The sequence below is a fragment of the Cydia pomonella genome, chromosome 1 (assembly GCF_033807575.1).
Source record: "Cydia pomonella isolate Wapato2018A chromosome 1, ilCydPomo1, whole genome shotgun sequence".
NCBI lineage: Eukaryota > Metazoa > Arthropoda > Insecta > Lepidoptera > Tortricidae > Cydia > Cydia pomonella.
The window spans coordinates 1,296,193-1,319,908 of record NC_084703.1 but is presented as its reverse complement, the minus strand read 5'-3'; the positions used below and the strand labels follow the sequence as shown (position 1 = coordinate 1,319,908).

The 23,716-nt window shown below is 37.8% G+C and overlaps 1 protein-coding gene across 1 annotated transcript; it reads left to right on the top strand.

Annotated features, from left to right (window-relative positions):
* The first annotated feature begins 45 nt into the window (after window positions 1-45).
* Window positions 46-23,278, top strand: LOC133526451 (protein RCC2 homolog). The gene is made up of 13 exons (XM_061863104.1): window positions 46-460; window positions 6,457-6,643; window positions 7,792-7,935; window positions 10,094-10,169; window positions 11,312-11,443; window positions 11,893-11,992; window positions 12,384-12,487; window positions 13,118-13,284; window positions 15,663-15,843; window positions 19,156-19,233; window positions 20,518-20,618; window positions 21,224-21,664; window positions 21,856-23,278. The coding sequence occupies exons 2-12, from the start codon at window positions 6,464-6,466 to the stop codon at window positions 21,392-21,394; spliced, it is 1,434 nt and encodes a 477-aa protein (XP_061719088.1). The 5' UTR covers window positions 46-460; window positions 6,457-6,463; the 3' UTR covers window positions 21,395-21,664; window positions 21,856-23,278.
* The last annotated feature ends 438 nt before the right edge of the window (window positions 23,279-23,716 follow it).

Sequence of the window (23,716 nt, the reverse complement as noted above, 5' to 3'; positions counted from 1 at the left end):
AGCTTATTTGGTAAACACATGATGTAGAGTATTATTAGTATTGAAACTATATGTTCTCTTTATTTTGTATTATTTTAATATTAAACTTTGTCATTTTTTACTAATTATTATAAGCTTAATGACTGCAAATTATATATATTGTTATTTATAGCGTAGCGGCCACCATGTTACATTTGAAACGTATTGTATTGTTTGATTTAAAATCAAATGAAGCACGGTTTTTGAGTTGCCTGTTACATTTATAGTCTGTGCTAATTATTTTTTTACGACCACAGACTGATGAAAAGAGTACGAAAATGAGATAATAATAACAGCCATGAAGCATAGGAAATAGAAAACAAACGGTGTTTGATGTTTTTTTTTTACGGCATCCCCATTTTTTTAAGGCCGCGAGCAACGCAAGCTTTGATAGACATCATTATAAATAATATTTTTAAGTTTAGTTTATTGTGTTATACCGGTAAGTTTTACAATAATTTGGTTGTTTTTCATATTCAAACTTAAATAAGGTAATTAATTAATTGTGGCGTGAGCTTTTACTTTGTTTTTCGGCACGTGTCGTTAAGCCTTTCGGTTTTCGCTGAATTTGTGAGATGAAGGATCATGTTCTGTGAAAATACTAAATAAAGTGTGTGTTCACAAGAAAACACGCTTGGATTTATCGTTACCGGCTGATTACCGTTGAAAACTCACTTGTTTACGGTTATTTTAATGTTTTATTTTTGACCGTTATGTTCCCATTGTCTGACAGGCCGTTATTGAATTCTATGGAGTTCGTTTGCGTCTCAAACTTTTTTTATATAAAAAAAAATATATTTATTTAAATACTATTGCATTACGCAAATTAACATAAAATGTGCTTTTGAGCAGAGATCAAGTATATTTTTTTAAAGTTAATTTTAATGTTTTGTATATTATATAGTAATGATTATTGATTAATAATGTGCACGTCAGCGACACGCAGTATTAAGGCATTTTAATACCATATTTATTGGTATAGTGTTGTCAATTGATTTAAATAAATTTAGGCATATTACTTAACACCAGAAAATTGTAGTTTAAAAAGTTAATTAAAATCCAAATTATGATATAATTATATTAGATGCCATTATTTATTTTAAGATATTAATCATCAGATCATCACAAGTGGTTTATAGCGTTTTGTAACATGCAAAAACATTTCATTGGTAAAGAACTACAGACAAGTTCACAAACATCTTTACAAGCCAAGAATCCAAAAATAATGTTGACTAAATAGCTGGAATAAAAAAATTTGTACATTAACCCCTCAACCCCCAGGAGTTCACATGTGAACTTTTTCTAAAAAAATATTGCACACCTGATTCTCATAGATCCTGGTGTTTTTGGGTTCTTTAAAATCAGAATCACTAGCATATTCAATCTTGATATAAAAAAAAAATGTCCCACAAATTTTAGTTTTCACTATGTCACACTGAAAAGTTTTTTCACACTATGTGACATAATGTAATTGAACAAACATTTAAAAACAAAATGGTTGGATAGAGAACGCTAACGATTTTGAGTAGAATGAGCCCAAGAAAGTCCAGATTTGTAAAAGTCCGGTTTTCATTATTAATTTTAGAAAACGCCCAAAGTTTTAAATTTAGAACTTCTAGAAATTTTTATTTCTGCTGCTGACCAGATATTAAGTTGGTGGGAAGCACGGGCTTTATAACCTGTATATTTCCATACTCGAATTTCACAGACTTCTTGATAAGTATTTTACTTATTGGACTGATGCCTGTTGTAATGATCTAGTTAAGATCAAAAATCATAATCTCAGTTCGCATTTAAAAAGGTGCTTTGGGGTATCTTTTAGTGTTTGTCATAATTAGCATATACTCAAAGTTATCCCAATACACCTTACTACCTTACTTTACGCTTAAATTAAGGAAAGGCAAATGAAGTGCTTACTTGGATCGAAGAGACTTTGAAATAGAGGTGTATTGTCAAAGAAAACATTGTAGTGACGTTCATTTATTTTATTTTGTTTTGTTAGGAAAACTTACAGCTTAAGTAACAATAATTATTATGCTTATAATTATGTTGCTTGAGAGTGAGACTGAGTTTAAACATTGAATGAGAAGACCAAAAGAGAAATAAATAAGATGGAATTGCATATGTAAGTGTTAACAGTGGGAGAAATCTTGGTTCATTAGTTTACATATTGAACTAAAGCTATCACAGAACAGATCGATGTGATCATGATGTTTGCAAAGCTGATTAAAGGACTTAGCAGCTCTTAGAAAAAATGAGTTTTTCTTATAATTAGTATGAACAAAGGGAATATGGAACATCCGTTTGGTGCGAGAGGATAGGCGTGAATTTACTGCCATCTTTTGACACATAATTAAAACTTTTAGAATGACATTTGACTTTGATCCTTATTATTTCACTGATATGTGTTAAATTTGTTAAATATCAAAAAGTAGCACCATCTTACTGGGCATAACGCAAAGGTTAAGGTGCCATCGCTAGAAACGATGCCACCATACCTTTGGCCTTTGATCTATTAGATAGCGCTACTTTTTGATATTTAACAAATTGAACACATATGTTAACGGCACCAATCATGGGACATTTAAGAGAAAATTTGGAGTAAGTTTGATATTTCACCGACATCTGCAAAATTTTATTTATTATTTTATTATTTATTAATCAGGCAGGCAGTTAAAACAACTGATAGTTGCCTGTATCTGAGTGATCTTCACTTAATATGTATTCTTTGCGCTGGTTAAGTATTTGTCTAGTCTGTTCTTAAACTGATTGACATTCAGTGCTGAGACCACATCTTCTGGTAGTTTGTTCCATGCTTTGACCACTCTGTTGCTGAGAAAATGTCTGCGGGGGTTGTTTTTAGACAGTTCAGATATTAACTTATATTGGTGGCCTCGCAGACGGGTGTTACTATTGCGCTTGTACAGGTCTTGAAACTGGTCTATATCGTATTTGTACCACTTTATACTTTAAAAGTTGAATGTTCAATTCGTCCTTTATGTTTTCTATGTATTTAATGAAAGCTACTGCAATTGGTTTCAATATTATTAACCAATTAAAACTGGCGCCATTAATTTTCAAACTAACAAATATCAATATCAATGAAAAATGAAACTTAAGCAGCTCTATGGCTCTTGTTTATGGTAAAATGTTGCCAGCAATTAAAAACTGTTGATAATTACTTGTTTCATAGGATTTGTCTATACCAATTCCATTACTGATGCCTGTTCCGTTATAGTGGTGTTTACTATATCAGTGAAAGGATATGAAATAAATTTAAGTGGCATTCTAAAAGTTTTAATCATGTGTCTAAAGATGGCAGTAAATTAACTGTGGCTACAAAGTTTTCTTTGACAATCCACCTCTATTTCAAATTCTCTTTGTCAGTAGGTATAGTAATAGCCTAATCACCCATTCCTGTGGTCATAAGGAACAAAATCTAGACACGCGGAAGCGTGTCCAGCCAAGTTCAAAGAAAAAGGAACTGGCGACGCAACCGTGTGTAATATTACATGAACCATTTCGAGCTTTTGACCCCTTCACAACTTGAAACCTATTTAACCTACACACATGAAATTTGGCACAGTTATTCAATATAATATATTGCTTCTCTCTTCCTTGTTGTATACTCATGGCTGAGGGACGTGACGACTGGGGACACTGTGTGTATGTGTGTGTGGATAATATATTACTAACAGCAACTAACATACTTGCAATCAGACATTTTTTGCATAAAGAAAAGGATATCATTTATTCAATTTAATATATTTAATATGTAAGAAAACATACTTGGGAGTCAATTTGTCAACTCTTGACACATTTATGTCACTGTCAGTGAATCTACCATTGAAAATACGGAAGGTGGAGATAAGGAACGAAATCTCCATGTACCAAAAAGTGTCATCAAAAAACTTTAAATTGGTGGCGCTGTAATACCTAGAGTACTTGACCAAAAAAATCAAATCATAGACATAACAGCGCACTTCACTCCGTCAATAACGCCTAGGTTCTTAGCTACTCTAGCGCTACTCTGGAGAGATTTGGAACTATTATTTATAGCTGACAGCTGGACACTTTTGCAACAGTTCTACCATAAGAGATGTCACTCCTCTTAATTCCACACTCCATAATTGAAAATTATTGAAAGTGACCGATGTAAACACGAAGAAAGATTGTTGTAATTATAATCTATATCTATGTATATAAATGCACGTGTCCTGACTGACTCGTCAACTCAAGAGTCGAAATTACAAATGCTAGAAAGTTGAAATTTACACACAATTTAAGTACAAGAGCTAAGAAGCGATTTTGAGAAATTCAACCCCTAAGGAGGTTAAAAAGGGGATGAAGGTTTTTATGGGGTTCAAGTTTTATTTTTAGGTAGGAACTTGATACTTTGTAAGAAGTTATTCTATTTAAATAGAATAAAACTAAATTTCAGTGTTTTTGAAAATTCATCCCCTAAGGTGGTGAAAAAGGGATTGAAAGATTGTATGGAGATCAAGTATTTTTTTGAGTGCGGGATTTGAAACTTTGTATGTAGGCATCTTATTAAAACACAAGAAAAGTAATTAATAACCGGTCAAATGCGAGTCGGACTTGCGTACGAAGGGTTCCGTACCATCAAGAGAAGGCAAAAAAATCACGTATGTTGTATGAGAGTCATAGACAACGTCAACTATTTAAGTTTAAGTCTACCGGAAAGCTCCAGCTAAAAATTAAACTTTTCAGCAAAGCGTCACCCAAACAATGAGTTATTTAGACCTCTGATAATGGAAGGTAGAGGTAAGGAACGCAATCTACATAAGCAGAACTGATGCAAAATTGTCCAGTTGTCAGCTATAAATAATAGTTCCAAATCTCTCCAGAGTAGCGCTAGAGTAGCTAAGAACCTAGGCGTTATTGACGGAGTGACGTGCGCTGTTTATGATTTCATCTTTTTTTCTGAAGTATTCTAGGTATTGTAGCGCCACCTATTTCAGGGTTTTTGCTGACACTTTTTGGTATATGGTGATTTCATTCCTACCTCCACCTTCCATACGTCTAACTACTGCAGCTAAGGGAGCGTGCATGAACTGTAGGAGGCAGCACAGGAGCTGTCAGATTTTTGGCGCCAAGCGTAAATGTGATGTTTATTGTTCCGATGTAGCCCACAAGATGGCAGAACCTACTATGCACAAGAAAACACTTGACGTGTAAATGTGCGTGTTTATGGTTCCGATTCAGACCACAAGATGGCAGACCCTCCAACGCGCACGGTCCCTATACCTAATTATTGATTATGTATCTGATCTGTGTGATTTGTGGCTCTGCCACAGATTGACAATTGACTCTCTACTCTCTAATTTCCTTAAGTCAGTCTTTGTTCATCTAATTCTAAATCAACTGCTATTTTTTGCTGCATCAATTGAAATATGTTCATGTTGATTTACAGCAACCAACATCAAAATCCACTTGACTTAAAACTTCATACAATTTACAAAAAAAGAAAAGTTATGTCAACATTGCTTGAATATAAAACTTATAGGTACCTAATTAAGATGTAAAATGTTCAAAATAAGATTCCATGCGGACGAAGTCGCGGGCAAGAGCTAGTTAACAATACGTCAATGTGAAGAAAATATTGTAGGGGTGTTGTAGGGAATTTCATTTATCAAAATTAAATTATGAAAGCATTAACCATAAGGAAACGATGTATTTTAAGATTCCGTACCCAAAGGGCAAAACGAGACCCTATTACTAAGACTTCTCTGTCCGTCTGTCACCAGGCTGTATCTCATGAACCGTGATAGCTAAAATATTCACAGATAAATAAAAAATACGGAACCCTCGGTGGGCGAGCCCGACTCGCACTTGTCCGTTTTTTTTTAATATCTTGTCAGGCTTTAATTGTACATAACTAAATACCTACACTATGGAGGGTACTTCTACCCTCCATAACCTACACACTACTAACTGAACCTGACGGCCAAGAACGCGACCGCTACCGCTCGCACCCATCCCAACCTGTACACGTTCCATCGTCTCACAGACCGCAAAGTAAAGTTGAAGCGAGATTACCGGTCTCACAGACCTGACGGCCAAGAATGCTACCCGCTCAACCATCCCAGGATTTTCGGGAGACCTCAGATTTATAACAACGCATCGGGCACCTTAAAAGGTCCAAAAAACCTTAAATTACAAGCTTTTATTTAACTTGCAATGTATGTAAGTATGTACCTATATCTAAATATGTTTGTACGGGTTTCCGATGAACCTGAAAATTTTCATACATATGTAAGTCAGGTGACAATGCAACTTTATGGAACAATCGAGGCAAGCTAATGATGGATACATGAGGTGGTCATAGGAACTTTTTAATAAAACAACACAACATAATTTTGTTTATTGTTTTGAGAATTGTATAATATCAATTTTATAAGAAATTTTTGTTTACAGACCAACTATGTCAAACAACGGCACTCGTAAGCGTTCCCTGCCATCGGCGCCGCGCGGCAAGCCACGGAAGCCTCGCAAGCAGGTCTCTGAAGACGAAGACAGCAACGACTCGGTGACGTCAGAGCCGAGAGAGCAGCAGAGGACGCCGTCGCCGTTGGGGGACGAGCCTACTGTGAAGTTACCCGAGGTATAGCTTATTCCGAAGGGATAGGGTTCAGTTAAGGGCTACTGTTAACTCTGAAGAAGGCAGCAACGACTCGGTGACGTCAGAGCCGAGAGAGCAGCAGAGGACGCCGTCGCCGATGGGGGACGAGCCTACTGTGAAGTTACCTGAGGTATAACTTATTCCGAAGGTATAAGGTTTAGTTAAGGTTGCACCCGACGCCAACTACCTCGCGCGAGTCGGCGGGGCTTATACCCTTCACCGCACCACTGCAAAACATCGAGCGCGCAGAACTTATGCATTTGAAATAGAATTTTGCTTACTCGCGCCCGCAACGCAGCACAGGTCCGTTTGGCAACACGACTTGCCCCGCACTGACTATACGGACGAGAGCGAGGTTAAAACCTAGGCAGGATTTAGGCTTATTTTTTTAGGAATTGAGGCATAGTTTTATGAATTTGCAAAAAGCAAGAAAACCAAATCATATTATAGTGTTTAGTGAGAAATATTGTAAAGTTGCATATATTTTCGATAAAAGTTGCAGTAGTGATAAGCATACAACTGAAAGAAATAGGGGTGACTTCAAGTTTTTTTTTCTTCACTTGTTTAAATTAAAATATATTTCCAGAAAAACTATAGCATTGCTCATATCTTTTAGATTGTTATATATTTATTTCTGCACAAAAAGTAAAAAATGGTTCAGAGTTAGTTTGCGGAAGGACGAACCTTAAGGGCTACTGTTAAAATGTAGTCATTTTGTCAATGTCAACATGTCAATGGAATTCAACGCATCTTGATAGCATCCTGTCAACAGGAATTTGCTCTCGAATAATATCATTTTGCGCATTGCGATGGCATGACGAAATGATGGCATTTTAAAGTTTATAAATTGTGTAGTGAAGTCATTTTTTTTCTTTTTTATATGTGTTGACGTGTGCGTAACTGCGTAGCTTATCTCTAGGCTGAGACTTTCCGCCGAGGTTAAGCGGAGAAGACATGAGCGTCGCCAAAGGGTGGCAGTCTAGAAAACAAAATATTTAACTATATGTATTCCCCTTCCCTGGGGCATCGGCCATATGCCTGCTCATCTGCGACTAGTGATATGGCAGCCCTACGGCGCAATACATATAGGTACTTTCAACAGACAATGTTCATAAGATTCTGTTCCACAGGAGCTCCTGAAGACTTTCTACAAGACTCCCGGAGTGCTGATGATCTCCGGCCTCGTTTCTTGGGACCTGACGGCCAAGAAAGAGAACGCGACCGCTCGCACCCATCCCAACCTGTACACGTTCCATCGGCTCACAGACCGCAAGGTATAGTTGAAGCGAGGTCTCCGGTCTCGCGGACCTGACAGCCAAGAAGGAGAACGCGAGCGCTCACAACCAACGCCACTTGTACACGTTCCATCGGCTCACAGACCGCAAGGTATAGTTGAAGCGAGGTCTCCGGTCTCGCGGACCTGACAGCCAAAAAGGAGAACGCGAGCGCTCACACCCAACAACTTGTACACGTTCCATCGGCTCACAGACCGCAAGGTATAGTTGAAGCGAGGTCTCCGGTCTCGCGGACCAGACAGCCAAGAAGGAGAACGTGAGCGCTTACACCCAACACAACTTGTACACGTTCCATCGGCTCACAGACCGCAAGGTATAGTTCAAGCGAAGCTAGGGCGAGGAGAAGGGGAGGCCCACAGGAGCTGAAGACGTTCTACGAGGCTCCCGGATTGCTGAAGATCTCCTTGTGTCGCCCACTCCCAAGGTCGTCCGTTTAAAACTAATCCTCAGCCAGCAAGTAGCTACTTCTGAGTCGACAATAATGTACTATTCTTGCTTTCGTATTTGGAAACTAGCTTCTCAATAAAGATTTAAAATAGATAGAATTCCGAAAATTTGTGTGCAGGATGTTTTTTATGTAATAGGCAGCAAATGAGCAGACGAGCCGCCTGATGGGAAGCAGTCGTCGCCGCCCATAAATAAATAAATGTTATAGGACATTATTACACAAATTGACTAAGGCTTACAGTAAGCTCAACAAGGCTTGTGTTGAGGGTACTTAGACAACGATATATATCATATATAGATATTTATAAATACTTAAATACATAGAAACACCCATGACTCAGGAACAAATATCCATGCTCATCACGCGAATAAATGCCCTTACCAGGATTTGAACCCGGGACCGTCAGCTTCGTAGGCAGGGTCACTACCCACTAGGCCAAACCGGTCGTCAAATAAATAAAAGTCTGTTTAAAGATTTATTTCTCAAAAAAAAAAGAATAAATAAAAGTAAACAAACAATTTATACATTTTTGGGTAGTTAATATATTTATTGGTTAACCAACCAAATACAAAACTTCCCGGATCTGTAGTGACAGACCTGACTATAACCTACATTATTTGATCATGTAATGGTCCCGACCATCGGCTTCGTAGGCAGGGTCACTTCCCACTAGGCCAAACTGGTCGTCAAAATGGACATCGCCCATGGACATAAGCAACATCGGAAGAGCCACTTATGCGCTGTCAACCATGACATGGGGTTCTTCAAGAAGCAGGTATTTAGGGTTCTCTAAACCCTAAATACCTGCTTCTTGAAGAACCCCATAGCGCAAGGGTAACACCTCAGAAGGTAGCTCATTCCACAACTTGCACGTTATAGGCAACAACGAGCGAGATGCCCGCTTGTTATTGATTTGCCACGTGTAGAGAAAGTGAGGATGAACTTAGTTTCTTCTTGGGGTATCTGGAGGCTGGAGGGTTCCGTAGTCAACTAGGAACCCTTATAGTTTCTCCATGTCTGTCTGTCTGTCCGAGGCTTTGGTCCGTCGTTAGTGCTAGAATGCTGAAATTTGGCATGGATATATAAATCAATAAAGCCGACAAAGTCGTACAATAAAATCTAAAAAAAATTTTTTTTTAGGGTACCTCCCCTACACATAAAGTGGGGGTGAAATATTTTTTTCGCTTCAACCCTAGAGTGTGGGGTATCGTTGGAAAGGTCTTTCAAAACTAATAGGGGTTTTCAAGAAACATTTTTTGATAAAGTGAATATATTCGAAGATAATCGCTACGGAAGAAAAAAAAAAGTCCCCCCCCCTCTAACTTTTAAACCATAGGTCCAAAAAATATGAAAAAAATCGTGGAAGTAGAGCTTAAGAAAGACATTAAGTGAAAACTATAGCGGACATGATCAGTTTAGCTGTTTTTGAGTTATCGCAAAAAGTTTCCCCTTCATAGTAAAAAGACTTACTTTAATTAGATACTGATTATGCAAATTTGCCTATTTGTTTAACTCGGGTGAAAGGTACCGTTTCATCCCTTGGTTAACAATTTACTATACTTTAAGCTCCAGTTTAGCTTATTGTGACTATTTGTGACGGAAGAGTAACTACGGAACCCTACACTGAGCGTGGCCCGACATGCTCTTGGCCGGTTTTTATTTAACATTTTAAATGTGTTCGTGTTTTAGTACCGCCTGATCGTGAGCTCTTGCAGCGCGGGGCACTCCATCCTCATTGGTGAAGATGGTACAGCATATACATTCGGTAAGTTCATTTCATTTGGACAGGCGTCGGCTAGCTAGCATAATTATTATAATTTGTAAATTTATTGTATATTTTAGTGTAGTTATTCTTTAGTGTTTATTTCTATTATAATGTGTGTGTTGTGTATATACTGTACAAATATGAGCCAAATAGCTTGAATTTTTTTTTTTTTTCAATGATAGAAGAGAAATTAGATTATTTTATATTTTGATTATTACAGTAGATCCTCGATCAACCAATCTAATTGGGACCGAGACTAGTTCAAATAATAAAATGCTCAGATAATAATAGGGTTGTTTCCATCTACAAATCTTAGGGCAGAATTGTATCCCAATAAATTCTTTTGGATTATAAGAACATGTTAAACTACTTTTAGGGGACCTGTAATGACCATATTTTTGTAAATATTGCATTTAAAATATCTTTTGGCACACGTCACGTGACCAAACTCGAGACGTCATTGAAGATTCTGATGACGTCACAACTCTCGGATTGACACTGTTGACAGTTAGGCGATAAACAACAAATGACAAATGTCAGTTGACAGTTCGTATCTTCTACGTGTGTAGTTAGTTATGTGTCAAACCGTAAACTGTGACGTCACACAATTTTCAAAGAGCGTTTTGGGCGCGAAAGCATCTGTCAAAATATATTTTGTTAATTGAACATATTTAAAGCCGTTTTTAGTATAAAAGTTGAATTGTAGGGCAACTTTTAGTTAATATAGAACGTAATACGAGCATTTCAAAAAATTGGAAACAACCCTATTGTTGGTTTTGAGAGACGTGATCATACAATAATAGCTAATTTTACAAAAACACGGATAACTGAGGGATCGCACAATCGAAGTTCTACTATGCGAGAGTTAGGAGCGAAAAACGATTCCACACAAATTCCATAATAGTTAAAAATTCGAAATAACCGTTATAGGGACCGTGCGTTGGAGGGTCTGCCATCTTGTGGCCTGAATCGGAACCATAAACATGTACATTTACACGTCACGTGTTTTCTTGTGTATAGTATGTTCTGCCATCTTGTGGGCTACATCGGAACGATAAACATTAAATTTACGCCTCGCTCCAAAAATCTGACGGCTCCTGTGCTGCCTCCTACAGTTCATGCACGCTCCCTATTCCATTCAGGTCGCAACGGCAGCGGTCAGCTAGGCTTTGGGGACACAACCACCCGGAACGTGCCTGAAGCCGTGCCGGCTCTGCAGGGCATGAACATCATCCACGCGGCCGTCGGGCGACACCACTCGCTGTTCGTCACAGGTACTGAATACTCCAGTTTTACGCTCGGGTATTGTAATTGTTAAAGATTATTAAACCTATCAATATCCATTGCGACCTATTTATTATTATTGGAGTTTGTGGGCCTTTTAGTGCCACGTCGACCAGGCAGTGATCTATTGTGACAGCCCTTTAAAGTTCATTACTGATGCCCGTTGAATCTGGGAAACTCCAGATTCTTTGGGCCGTAATGTTCTGTACCTCATAGCGTTGCAATACGTGCCGCCCTAAGTGGGTACTTCTTTTTGACATTAGTGGTCCACAGGAACAGAGAATGTGCATTGCAGTCTCCTCTGACTCCTGGCAGAACCTGCATGTCGCATCTTGTTTCTTTCCAATTTGAAACATGTTTGTTCAACTTACATTGTCCAGTCAATCTGGGTATAGGTTATGTGTCTTGCGACCTAATTCACATGTTTTGTTAAATATAGACACGGGCACGGTGTACGCATGCGGTGAAAACAAGAGCGGCCAGTGCGGGTTGGGAAGCAGCTCGCCCCAAGTGCTGAAGCCTACCCGCATACGATACACGTAAGTTTTATTACATCTGCCACTGCCATTCCCCTCTACATCTCTAAGGGTAATTTAATAATATATCTTTTTTATATTTTATCTCTGACACTTAGAGACTTATACATCTCTAAAGAATTTTAGTATTTTATGGTTTTATTTTTTTATCATAGTTTTTTGTGTTATTTGACATTTAGAGACAGTATACATCTCTAATAAAGTATTTATTATTTCATAGATTCGATATTTGTAATTGTTTTTTTTTTTAATTTATTGTTTGTAAAAATGGACATGTAAAAGTTCCCCTGTGGCCTATTTGCTGAATAAATGTTTGATATTTGATATTCGTTTCCGCAAAATAAATGTTCTATAGTAATATTCTCCAATATATTTACTTAGCTAAATGTTTTAGCGGCAAACCAATCGTCAAGGTGGGGTGTGGGGCGGAGTTCTCCATGATCCTGGACTGCAATGGCGGGCTGCACTCGTTCGGTCTGCCCGAATACGGGCAGTTGGGTAAGCGTTTGATTTCCCGCTTATAGTATTATTTTAATTTATTAAACGCGGATCTCCAACATTGGTGTTGTTCAGTTCAAATATACTTTATTCATGTAGGCCTAGCAACAAGCACTTATGAATAGTAAGACAGTATTACATATAATTATCTTAAGCTAATTATCAGAGCAATGAATATAATTCATATAACAAACTTAATACTAAGGATTTCACAAAATATCGTCAAACAAAAAAAAATGTATATAAAATACTAGTCTAGAATGTTTCTAGAATAAATTATAAATGTCATACAAATAAAATAAAACAACAAAGGAAGTACATACATTGGAATATCCATTTCATCATCATTATTCAAATATAGGAGATAATTAATCATTTCGAATCACAATAAATCCCACGTTGTTTTATAATTCATGTAATCTTGTGTGGTATAAGCTTTAGAGATATGTTTACGCTTTATTTTATTTATTTAAAAACTTTATTGCACACTTAATGTACAAAAGGCGAACTTAATGCCATGAGGCATTCTCTACCAGTCAACCTTAGGGCACAGCAGGGGAGATTGTAGGCGGTGCCTTTACATGATTTTAAAGTTGTGTTTAAGCTCCAACTAACGAATTTTCCTTCCAGGCCACAACACCGACGGCAAGTACTTCGTGACGTCGACGAAGCTCTCGTACCACTTCGAGACGGTGCCGAAGCACGTAGCGCTGTTCTTCGAGAAAACGAAGGACGGCCACGTGGTGCCCGTCAAGGACGTCGACATTGTGGACTTCTCCTGCGGGAACAACCACACCGTACGTTGTGTTTGCAATTATTTATTATTTTAAATTCTTTGATTCTTAGAAAAAAAAAAGAGTGCCTTGGGTGAGACTTGAATTTACGGCCACTGGAACTTCAGGCCAAAATTCTAAGCTTAATAGGGACCGTGCGCGTTGGAGGGTCTGCCATCTTGTGGTCTGAATCGGAACCATAAACATGCACATTTACACGTCAAGTGTTTTCTTGTGCATAGTATGTTCTGCCATCTTGTGGGCTACATCGGAACAATAAACATCACATTTACGCCTCGCGCCAAAAATCTGACAGCTCCTGTGCTGCCTCCTACAGTTCATGCACGCTCCATATAGCATGATTCGCAGACGTTTCTGCATGTTAAAAATAAAAAATGAATTTACTTTGATTCTTTAAGATAAAATTCACATATAGATTTTATTTTTATGCTATTTTATTTTATTTATTAGGAGAACAAATAGAGTAAAATGTACATAAGGTTCTATTAAAACTAACTTACACATAAAACATTCATTTTCCTCCATGACAGTCCTCGCCGAGATACACAGTCCAGTTCAGTTTACTTATTCTGACTGGTAAGTCACTTGTCTTGCCTTAATGTATGTATGTATGTATATACTTTTTTGTACATAGAAAGAAAAACACAGTTACAGAGTAAATTAAATACAACAAAGGCAAACTTATCCCTGTATAGGATCTCTTCCAGTTAACCTTTGAGTAAATGAGTAAAACAGAAGTAACGGTGAAGTTAATGCTTCGAAGTAGAAAAAATATGTTCAATATGCGATCGCTGTATCCCACAAATGTGATCTTCTATTTCCATAATTAAACGGTCAACATCTAGCGTCTCGTCTTGTGACTCCATTGGCAAAGCAGACATGTTGACGCTCAGAGACCGAAATGCTAACTGAGCGCTTTAATTATCGCAGTGCGCGCGGTACAGTCAAGGTATTAAATATCGGCACGGACAAAGTACCAAAAATATGTATACACGCCCTTATTGCCCATACATTAAGGTAGTGTGTACATATTTATGGCACTTTGTCCGTATCGATATTTAATACCTTGACTGTACCATACGACTCCGTATACTGCATTTCACTTTTGCGACAATCGCGTCGCGGCAAAACGTGACAAAACACAATTTAATAAAAAACCGGCCAAGAGCATGTCGGGCCATGCTGTACCACCCCCACTTTACGTGTAGGGGAGGTACCCTCAAAAAAATTAAATATTTAGATTTTATTGTACGACTTTGTCGGCTTTATTGATTTATATATCCATGCCGAATTTCAGCTTTCTATCACTAACGACCACGGAGCAAAGCCTCGGACAGACAGGCGGACATGGCGAAACTATAAGGGTTCCTAGTTGACTACGGAACCCTAAAAATCGCTCACGCAGAAAATCGTAGTGCGCGCTTGGCGTAATACTTGTACCTATACTCTGTATCTTTAGGCATTTAAATAAAAGTAAACAAAATCAAAACAGTTGAGGGTAGATGAAAACATTACATGATCAAATAATGTAGGTTATAGTCAGGTCTGTCACTACATATCCGGGCAGTTTTGTATTTGGTTGGTTAACCAATAAATATATTAACTACCCAAAAATGTATAAATTGTTTGTTTACTTTTATTTATTTGTCGACCGGTTTGGCCTAGTGACCCTGCCTACGAAGCTGACGGTCCCGGGTTCAAATCCTGGTAAGGGCATTTATTTGTGTGATGAGCATGGATATTTGTTCATGGATATTTATATATTATATATATCGTTGTCTAAGTACCCTCAACACAAGCCTTATTGAGCTTACTGTGGGACTTAGTCAATTTGTGTAAAAATGTCCTATAATATTTATTATTATGTATCTCCTTGGATTTCACGGGCCTATAAATCCCGGTCTTTTGATAGGCTTGCGTGGGGATATACATCCAACATGTAGAGGTCTCTTGGAGAGCTTTAATATCATGTAGAACGCCTGCTGGAACCCGTTCACGGGCGCAACAATAGACACCTATGAACCGGTCGCAACAGGCATTGGGACTATTGTAGTAAAGTGAACAGTATAACGGTCTATGGATTGAAGTTTGGGAGGACAATGAGACTGGGTTATTGCAAAGACGTCCGGACACCTGCCATAACAATGTTTCCACTAGTTATCGAGGCAGGCGGTGACTGGCCCCCTGACTAGATGGGCCCCTGAAAATGCCGTCGTGAAGACGACCAGGAGCAACACCGGTGTGAGCGGCTCAGGGGTGTCGAGAGGTGTACGCCGCTATATATATTTATTATTATTATTTATTTTATTAATAAATAATATAATATAATGTCCTAAAGTTCCTAAAGATACAGAGTATAGTTTCTCCGTATTTGTCCACAGGTTGCCATAGATTCAAAGAAGCGCGCATTCAGCTGGGGCTTCGGCGGCTTCGGGCGTCTCGGTCACGCCGAGCAGAAGGACGAGTCTGTACCACGCCTTATCAAGTACTTTGATACCGCGGCGCGCGGCGTGCGCTCTGTGCATTGTGGCTCCACGTACAGCCTCGCTGTTAATGAGATCGGTGAGTCATTCATTTATTCATTTATTCACTTAAATACAATGCAAGTTTACAGTATGTCATCACACCGACCGGTCTGGCCTAGTGGGTAGTGACCCTGCCTATGAAGCCGATGGTCCCGGGTTCAAATCCTGGTAAGGGCATTTATTCGTGTGATGAGCATGGATATTTGTTCCTGAGTCATGGGTGTTTTCTATGTATTTAAGTATTTATAAATATTTATATATTATATATATCGTTGTCTAAGTACCCTCAACACAAGCCTTATTGAGCTTACTGTGGGACTTAGTCAATTTGTGTAATAATGTCCTATAATATTTATTTATTATTATTTATTTATTTAAATATAATAAAAAAAAAAACACCAAAGCACTTACACGCTAAATTATTAATTATACACCGTGTTTTTATTGAATTTCGTTAACTTCGGGGTATCGGTAAGTACGTTTAAGGAAACTAAATGGCATAGTTAATTTTCAAAAAAATATTTTTTTTTTTGTTTTTTTTTTTACTATTTTTTTTTTTATAAAAAGTAACTAAATGTTGCATGTAGCGTTGTTGTAACTCGGGCATTACATTTAACTCAACAAAACAATTAAAAACTGTGACGTATCAATGTCACTTCGAACGTCGATCGTCCGAGATAGTACTTACGTTCAGTAGCAAATGTATGAACTCGCACTAAACACTAATCAATAAGTAAACAGGCCCTAAGGCAAGTGTACACGCTCGTAAGGGCCTTATAAGATAAAAATTAGTGATTGATTATCTCCGAAATGGAGTTAATTAGAATATCGGTGTCTTTGAGAAAGTTACTTAATTTAAGCTCAGGAATGCACCCTCGAAATTAACGCAAATCAAAAAAAACACGGTGTACATAAAGAGAAAATATGTCAGTGAGAGAAATAGTCAAATAAGAAATTACAATTGTTTATCGTTCACAAAAAATAATATAACATAATAATGTTCATATGCATACGTCGGGGTTTTCAGTGCGGGAATGTTTTCTTGTATTTATAGCTTTGTCTTCTTCCTCACGTTGTCCCGGCATTTTGCCACGGCTCACAGGAGCCTGGGGTCCGCTTGACACCTATCCCAAGATTTGGCGTAGGCACTAGTTTTTACGAAAGCGACTGCCATCTGACCTTCCAACCCAGAGGGTAAACTAGGCCTTGTTGGGATTAGTCCGGTTTTCTCACGATGTTTTCCTTCACCCAAAAGCGACTGGTAAATATCGAATGATATTTCGCACATAAGTTCTCTGAAAAACTCATTGGTACGAGCCGGGGTTTGAACCCGCGACCTCCGGATTGCAAGTCGCACACTCTTACCGCTAGGCCACCAGCGCTTCGCTAGGCCACCAGCGCATTTATAACTTTTCCTACTCCTCTACTGTTATCTGTCATTTATGCATTCATTAACACGAATATAAGAACATACATAAAAGATTTCAAGAAAAGTCTATATTGTCTATTCCTCATAAAAGCTCTTGTGCTTTTATAAGCTATAACGTTACTGCGATTAATGGCTACCAACCTAACAAAACCAAAACGAATACAGTTTTAAACTAAGTTACATTGCTGCCAACTTACAAAATATTCATTTGGTTGCATAGTAAAAATAATTACTTCATAAGTCAGAAACACGCATGTGACACCCGTAATATAGCAACACCCATAGACTACGAAGACCGCTTAGCGTTGCTTGTTAGTCTCCGTAAGCTACGGCGGCCAAAATTTAGAAAAAACTGTCCAAAAAATTAATTTAGCAAGTAGCAAGTACCAGGGCCTCATGAGTTACGAGGAGGTGTCGCCGACCGGCCGGCCGCGGCCCGGGGCGGGCCGGGCGCGTAACAAGGTATGCTCGCGCGTCTTGGCTATATACTTTTGCTGTAATTTGTTTACCTAAATTAAGATTTATTTTTATTGACTCGTAGGAAAAATATTGTATGCAACGTTGTATAAGTAGGTCAAAAAATTCTCGTGGCGTATTCCTTTACAATGTTCGCCTACGCCTTCGGCTCCGGCTCACATTGTAACTCACGCCACTCGCCTTTTTTGACCCTTCTTATACAACTGTTGCATAAAATACTATTGTCTATTGTAAAATAATTACCAAACTATGAATTAAAAATAGAAGGTAAGCTTCAAATGCGCTTAAAAATATTAAAATAGTATTGGTTTTTATAGTTTTAACCTGTTTTTTGGCTAGTGTAAAACATTCCCGCACCGAAAACCCCGCGGTATGATCATATGTAGAGTCAATAATTAAAAAGATGCCTGCCCTCGCCTTATTAAATACTTCTCTACATTGCGGCTCTACCTACAGCTAGCGCGGTTGTTGTAAGAGCGTGTTACTTTCAATCCGGCTCACATTGTAACTCACGCCACTCGCCTTTTTTGACCCTTCTTATACAACTGTTGCATAAAATACTATTGTCTATTGTAAAATAATTACCAAACTATGAATTAAAAATAGAAGGTAAGCTTCAAATGCGCTTAAAAATATTAAAATAGTATTGGTTTTTATAGTTTTAACCTGTTTTTTGGCTAGTGTAAAACATTCCCGCACCGAAAACCCCGCGGTATGATCATATGTAGAGTCAATAATTAAAAAGATGCCTGCCCTCGCCTTATTAAATACTTCTCTACATTGCGGCTCTACCTACAGCTAGCGCGGTTGTTGTAAGAGCGTGTTACTTTCAATCCGGAGGTCGCGGGTTCAAACTCCGGCTCGTGCCAATGAGTTTTTTGGTACTTATGTACGAAATATAATTTGATATTTTTATTGGATAATCCATTATATTCCGTAAATGAATTGATTTTAATATATGACAATTGTTATTTTATTCTTATATTGTAAACACTAATCAATATGTAAACAGGCCCTAAGGCAAGTGCACACGCTTGTAAGGGCGTTATAAGATAAAAATTAAATATTGATTATCTCCGAAATGGAGTTAATTAGAATACTGGTGTCTTTGAGAAAGTTACTCAATTTAAGCTCAGGAATGCACCCTTGAAATTAAAGGAAATAAAAAAAAACACGGTGTATATCGTGAGTACCCACCAGTGGCGGATCGTTCAAAGAACTCGATTCCCATCGGCTTGTCTAATTTCAGCCCGTTGAGTACTTTCACGATCGATTCATGGAGAAAAGGAAAGCAAAATTAGCTCCGGGTTCCCTACGAATATTTGTGACGCACCGCCACTGGTACCCACAACACAAGCCTACTGGAGTTTACTGTGGGGCTTAGTCAATTTGTGTAAAAATGTTAACCTATCTTTGTTTATTGTGTTGTTGTTTGTCTTTCAGGTACCCTATTTCTATTCGGGCAGACAAAACGCACCGGAGAGGCGAACATGTACCCTAAACCCGTTCAGGATCTTACTGGTGAGCTACATTAGAATTAGAACGACAACTTTAAAACAACAACAATTCTAAGAGAGGTATGGGCATTGTGAATGTCATCTCGCTCTGTGTGGTAGGGCACAGCACAGCGGATGTCATTCCAGATCTAGAGCAGAGCCCAACTGGGGAAGTACCTCCACCTTACAGAACACCGCAGCCAAATAACACTTGACCCTACTCATAGTGTTGTGTTCCTGCCGGTGAGTAAGGTTGCCAGAGCTCAACGAGGGTGCGGAGTGCTAGGGTTGGCAACGTGCATGTAACACCTCTGGAGTTGCAGGCGTCCGTAGGCTACGGAGACTGCTTACCAACAGGCGGGCTGTATGTGTAAAACAACGGGTTGCACTCTGGGAGTGCCGGCAGAAGTGAAAACTTGAATATTAACGTTGTGGATTTTTGATATTTTGGAATGGCTAGGGAATAATTTAGCCCGAATTGCTTTAATTATCAGTATAACAGTACCATCATTTATGTGGAAAAATACAATATTCATTTAAATTCAATATTCATTCAGGTCACGTGCCCGTCTTACGAATTTTCAATCTGACTAATTTGTCGGTCACGTGACCTGTCGCGAGATTTCATTTTATCCCCGTCACAAAAAGTGCACAGCGCCGCTAAAGAAGTTTTCACTTCAATAAAGGTTCTATACGTTTACAGAAAGAATTTGCTTAAAATAGTATAATTTGAATTGATTTTTATTTTTTAATTGGTGCTGACATGTTTGAATTATTATTATTATTTTTTATTTGTTTATTTTTTCATATCACATTTTATCATATCAAAGTGTACGTATTGCTCACCCGGCATTGTATAGTCCTAGCCCTAAGTATACGTGTTGCATGGTAGATTATAGGAAATTGTAATAGTCATAGTTTAACATTATTATTATATTTGTTTGACATTTAGAATTTATTCTAGAAACAATCTAGACTAGTATTTTTTATACATTTTTTTTTGTATGACTGTATTTTGTGAAAGTTTTAGTATTAAATTTGATTTATGAATTATATTCATTAGTATTATATATGGAATAATATTTACAACATCAATAAATTGCTCTGATAATTAGCTTAAGATAATTATATGTAATACTGTCTTACTATTCATAAGTGCTTGTTGCTAGGCCTACATGAATAAAGTATGTTTGAATTGAATTGAATTGAATAAGTCTGTTACTAACACTTATATGGGCTATGCCTGAATTAAACGATTATTTAATTTATTTAATTTAATGTAATTTAATTTAATTTAATAATTTTGCAGGTTGGAATATCCGTAGCATCGGGACAAGCAACACCTCCATCGTGATCGCTGCCGACGACTCCCTCATCGCCTGGGGGGTGTCCCCGACCTATGGAGAGCTGGTAACTGGACTTAACTACAAAATACAAATACAAATAACCTTTATTTTGCATGAAATATTGCATAAAAGATGATTATTAATGGTAACTGTGCACAGCATGCAGTCACAGTCCATGAATAAAAAATTTACGCCTTACGGCACAACATAGTGATACGATGATGATGTATATGGGACCTGTACAGTTGTATACATACCTATGTTGGACAAATAAATGCTTTTGACTTCTGAAAAGATGGTCAGACAATATATAACACATATTCCACCAGTACAAAAAAATTAAAAACTAAACATACAACTAAAACTAGGTTTATATTAACTTGATAATAAAACTAATTTCGGGCTAGTTACGCTGTTTATCGAGAAGAGATGGACCGATGTAACTATGAAATACCAAAAATTTGGAACGAAATCAAATCCAAATGAACGCAATAAAAAAATAATCATTTAAAAGTAAATTCTACTAGCTAACATAAGGAAACAACTCAAAATTTGCATCTGATTACTTTGTCTCACATGTGGATAAAATACAACTTCCTCATTCGTTTTTGAACAATCAAGAAGGCCTTTGCCAGTTGGTGTGATGAAAACTATTTAAAAATTTCGCAGGGCACCGGTGAAATCACCAAGTCAACCGCCAAGCCCAAAGAGGTAACCCGCATGGAAGGAACCAACGTGACCCAGGTCACCATGGGGTACTCGCACACCCTGCTGCTCTGCGATGACTCCACAGACGCGGCCAAACAGAAGCTCGCCACCATACCTGTCTTTAACCCTTAGATTCGGTAACTGTAACTCGTGTAATTTAAGTCTCAAACCCCTGGGGATGTACCTTTCGGTAACATTGTTATATCTCCAGGTATAATGAATGTTACTTACCTTGACCTTTACACCCGTCTTTAACCGTGACTCCCGTATATTTTAAGTCTATTCAAACCACTGGGAATATTGTTAGATTTACTTACCTTTCAGATTGGTAACTTCCCAATACTTTGGGTGTGTTATCAACCTCTGGGGATATACCTTTCGGTAACATTGTTATATCTCCAGGTACAATGAATGTTACTTACCTTGAACCCTTACACCCGTCGCTAACGGTGACTCCGGTATATTTTAAGTCTATTCAAACCACTGGGTTGTTAGATTTACTATAGCTTACCTTTCAGATAGGTAACTGCCCAATACTTTAGGTCTGTTATGAGCCTCTGGGGAGCCTTTCGGTAACATTGTTATATCTCCAGGTATAATGAATGTTACTTACCTTGACCTTTACACCCGTCTTTAACCGTGACTCCCGTATATTTTAAGTTTATTCAAACCACTGGGAATATTGTTAGATTTACTTACCTTTCAGATTGGTAACTTCCCAATACTTTGGGTGTGTTATCAACCTCTGGGGATATACCTTTCGGTAACATTGTTATATCTCCAGGTATAATGAATGTTACTTACCTTGAACCCTTACACCCGTCGCTAACGGCGACTCCGGTATATTTTAAGTCTATTCAAACCACTGGGTTGTTAGATTTACTATAGCTTACCTTTCAGATAGGTAACTGCCCAATACTTTAGGTCTGTTATGAGCCTCTGGGGAGCCTTTCGGTAACATTGTTATATCTCCAGGTATAACAATGTTACTTACCTTGAACCCTTACACCCGTCGCTAACGGTGACTTTAAGTCTATTTCAAACCACTGGGAATACTGTTAGATTTACTATAGCCTATTTCTGATTGGTAACTGCCCAATACTTTAGGGTCTTTTATGAATCCCTGTGAATGTACCTTTCGGTAACACTGTTAAATCTACAACTTACCTTTACTGGTAACTCCCCAAATCCCCAATATTATAAGTATGTTTTTCTCCTACTGGTTAATACTATAATATAACCCTTACACCATAACATACATACCCTTACAGCAAATAATTTAAGTTATAAGTATATTTTTCAGCCCCTAGATTGTTTACTTTTCGGTAACATGATCTACATTCATACCCTATAAGTTACCTTTCAGCGATATTACTAAATCCTTAATACTTTATATATTTACCTTACGTGTTATCCACCGACTATTAAGTCCCAGATAGACGTTCGAGCAAGTTCGCGAACTTACGGCTCGACGAACTTTTTCGCTCGTGTGTCAGCCTAATTACGCGTACTTTACAAGCGAAAAAAGTCGAGCTATAAGTTCGCGTTTTTACTCGCCCGTCTATCGCCCACTTTAGTCTGCTTTTAACCCCATGGGATGTTTTCCTTGCGGTAACGTTATTAGATCTACTGATTACCTTACAATGATGTTGATAACTCCCCACTTTATGTCTATTTTACCCTACGTGTTATCCGCCAACTCTGACCTCTTAGTAATATTTTGAGTCGGTTTAACCTGCTGGGTATCTTGACGTTGACTTTTAGGTAACATTGTTAGATATAAGTGTAATCCTTCCAGGTGGATCTATATACCGGGTGTTTCCTGTAACAGGAGCAATAAATTAAAATGTAGGCTGTACTCCTCAAACTCACCAACATTTGTTCAGCAACTTTTAAAAATAACTTATGTTTTAATTTTTATTACACATTGAAGTTAATTCTAAGACGCAATGTATTACGAATTTTGTTACGTTTAAAGCGTGACAAGCAACGTCAAACACACTGATGTCAGCGTACAGTCAAGGTATTAAATATCGACACGTACAAAGTGCCAAAAATATGTACACAGGACCTTATTGTCTATACATTAAAGTAGTGTATACATATTTTTGGCACTTTATCCGTGTCGATATTTAATACCTTGACTGTACATTGAAAATAATATTAAATTAGTATGAAAAAGATAAACTCTAAAGATTTCATAATTTTTTAAAGTTGTTAATCAAAATTTATATCATTTTAGGAGTACTATATATGGTTTAATTATTTGCTCGTGTTACAGGAAACACCCGGTATAGTAGGAACTACAGTTTTTGACTCTAACTGTGAAGGTCTCGTCTCGTTTTTACGCGACTCAGCGCTTAAAAAACTTCCGAGTTTTTAATCACGAGTCAAGTCCTTTATTGCGTGTTTTAAACGCACCTTAAAAGGAGTCTTCGGATAAGGACTTCTTTA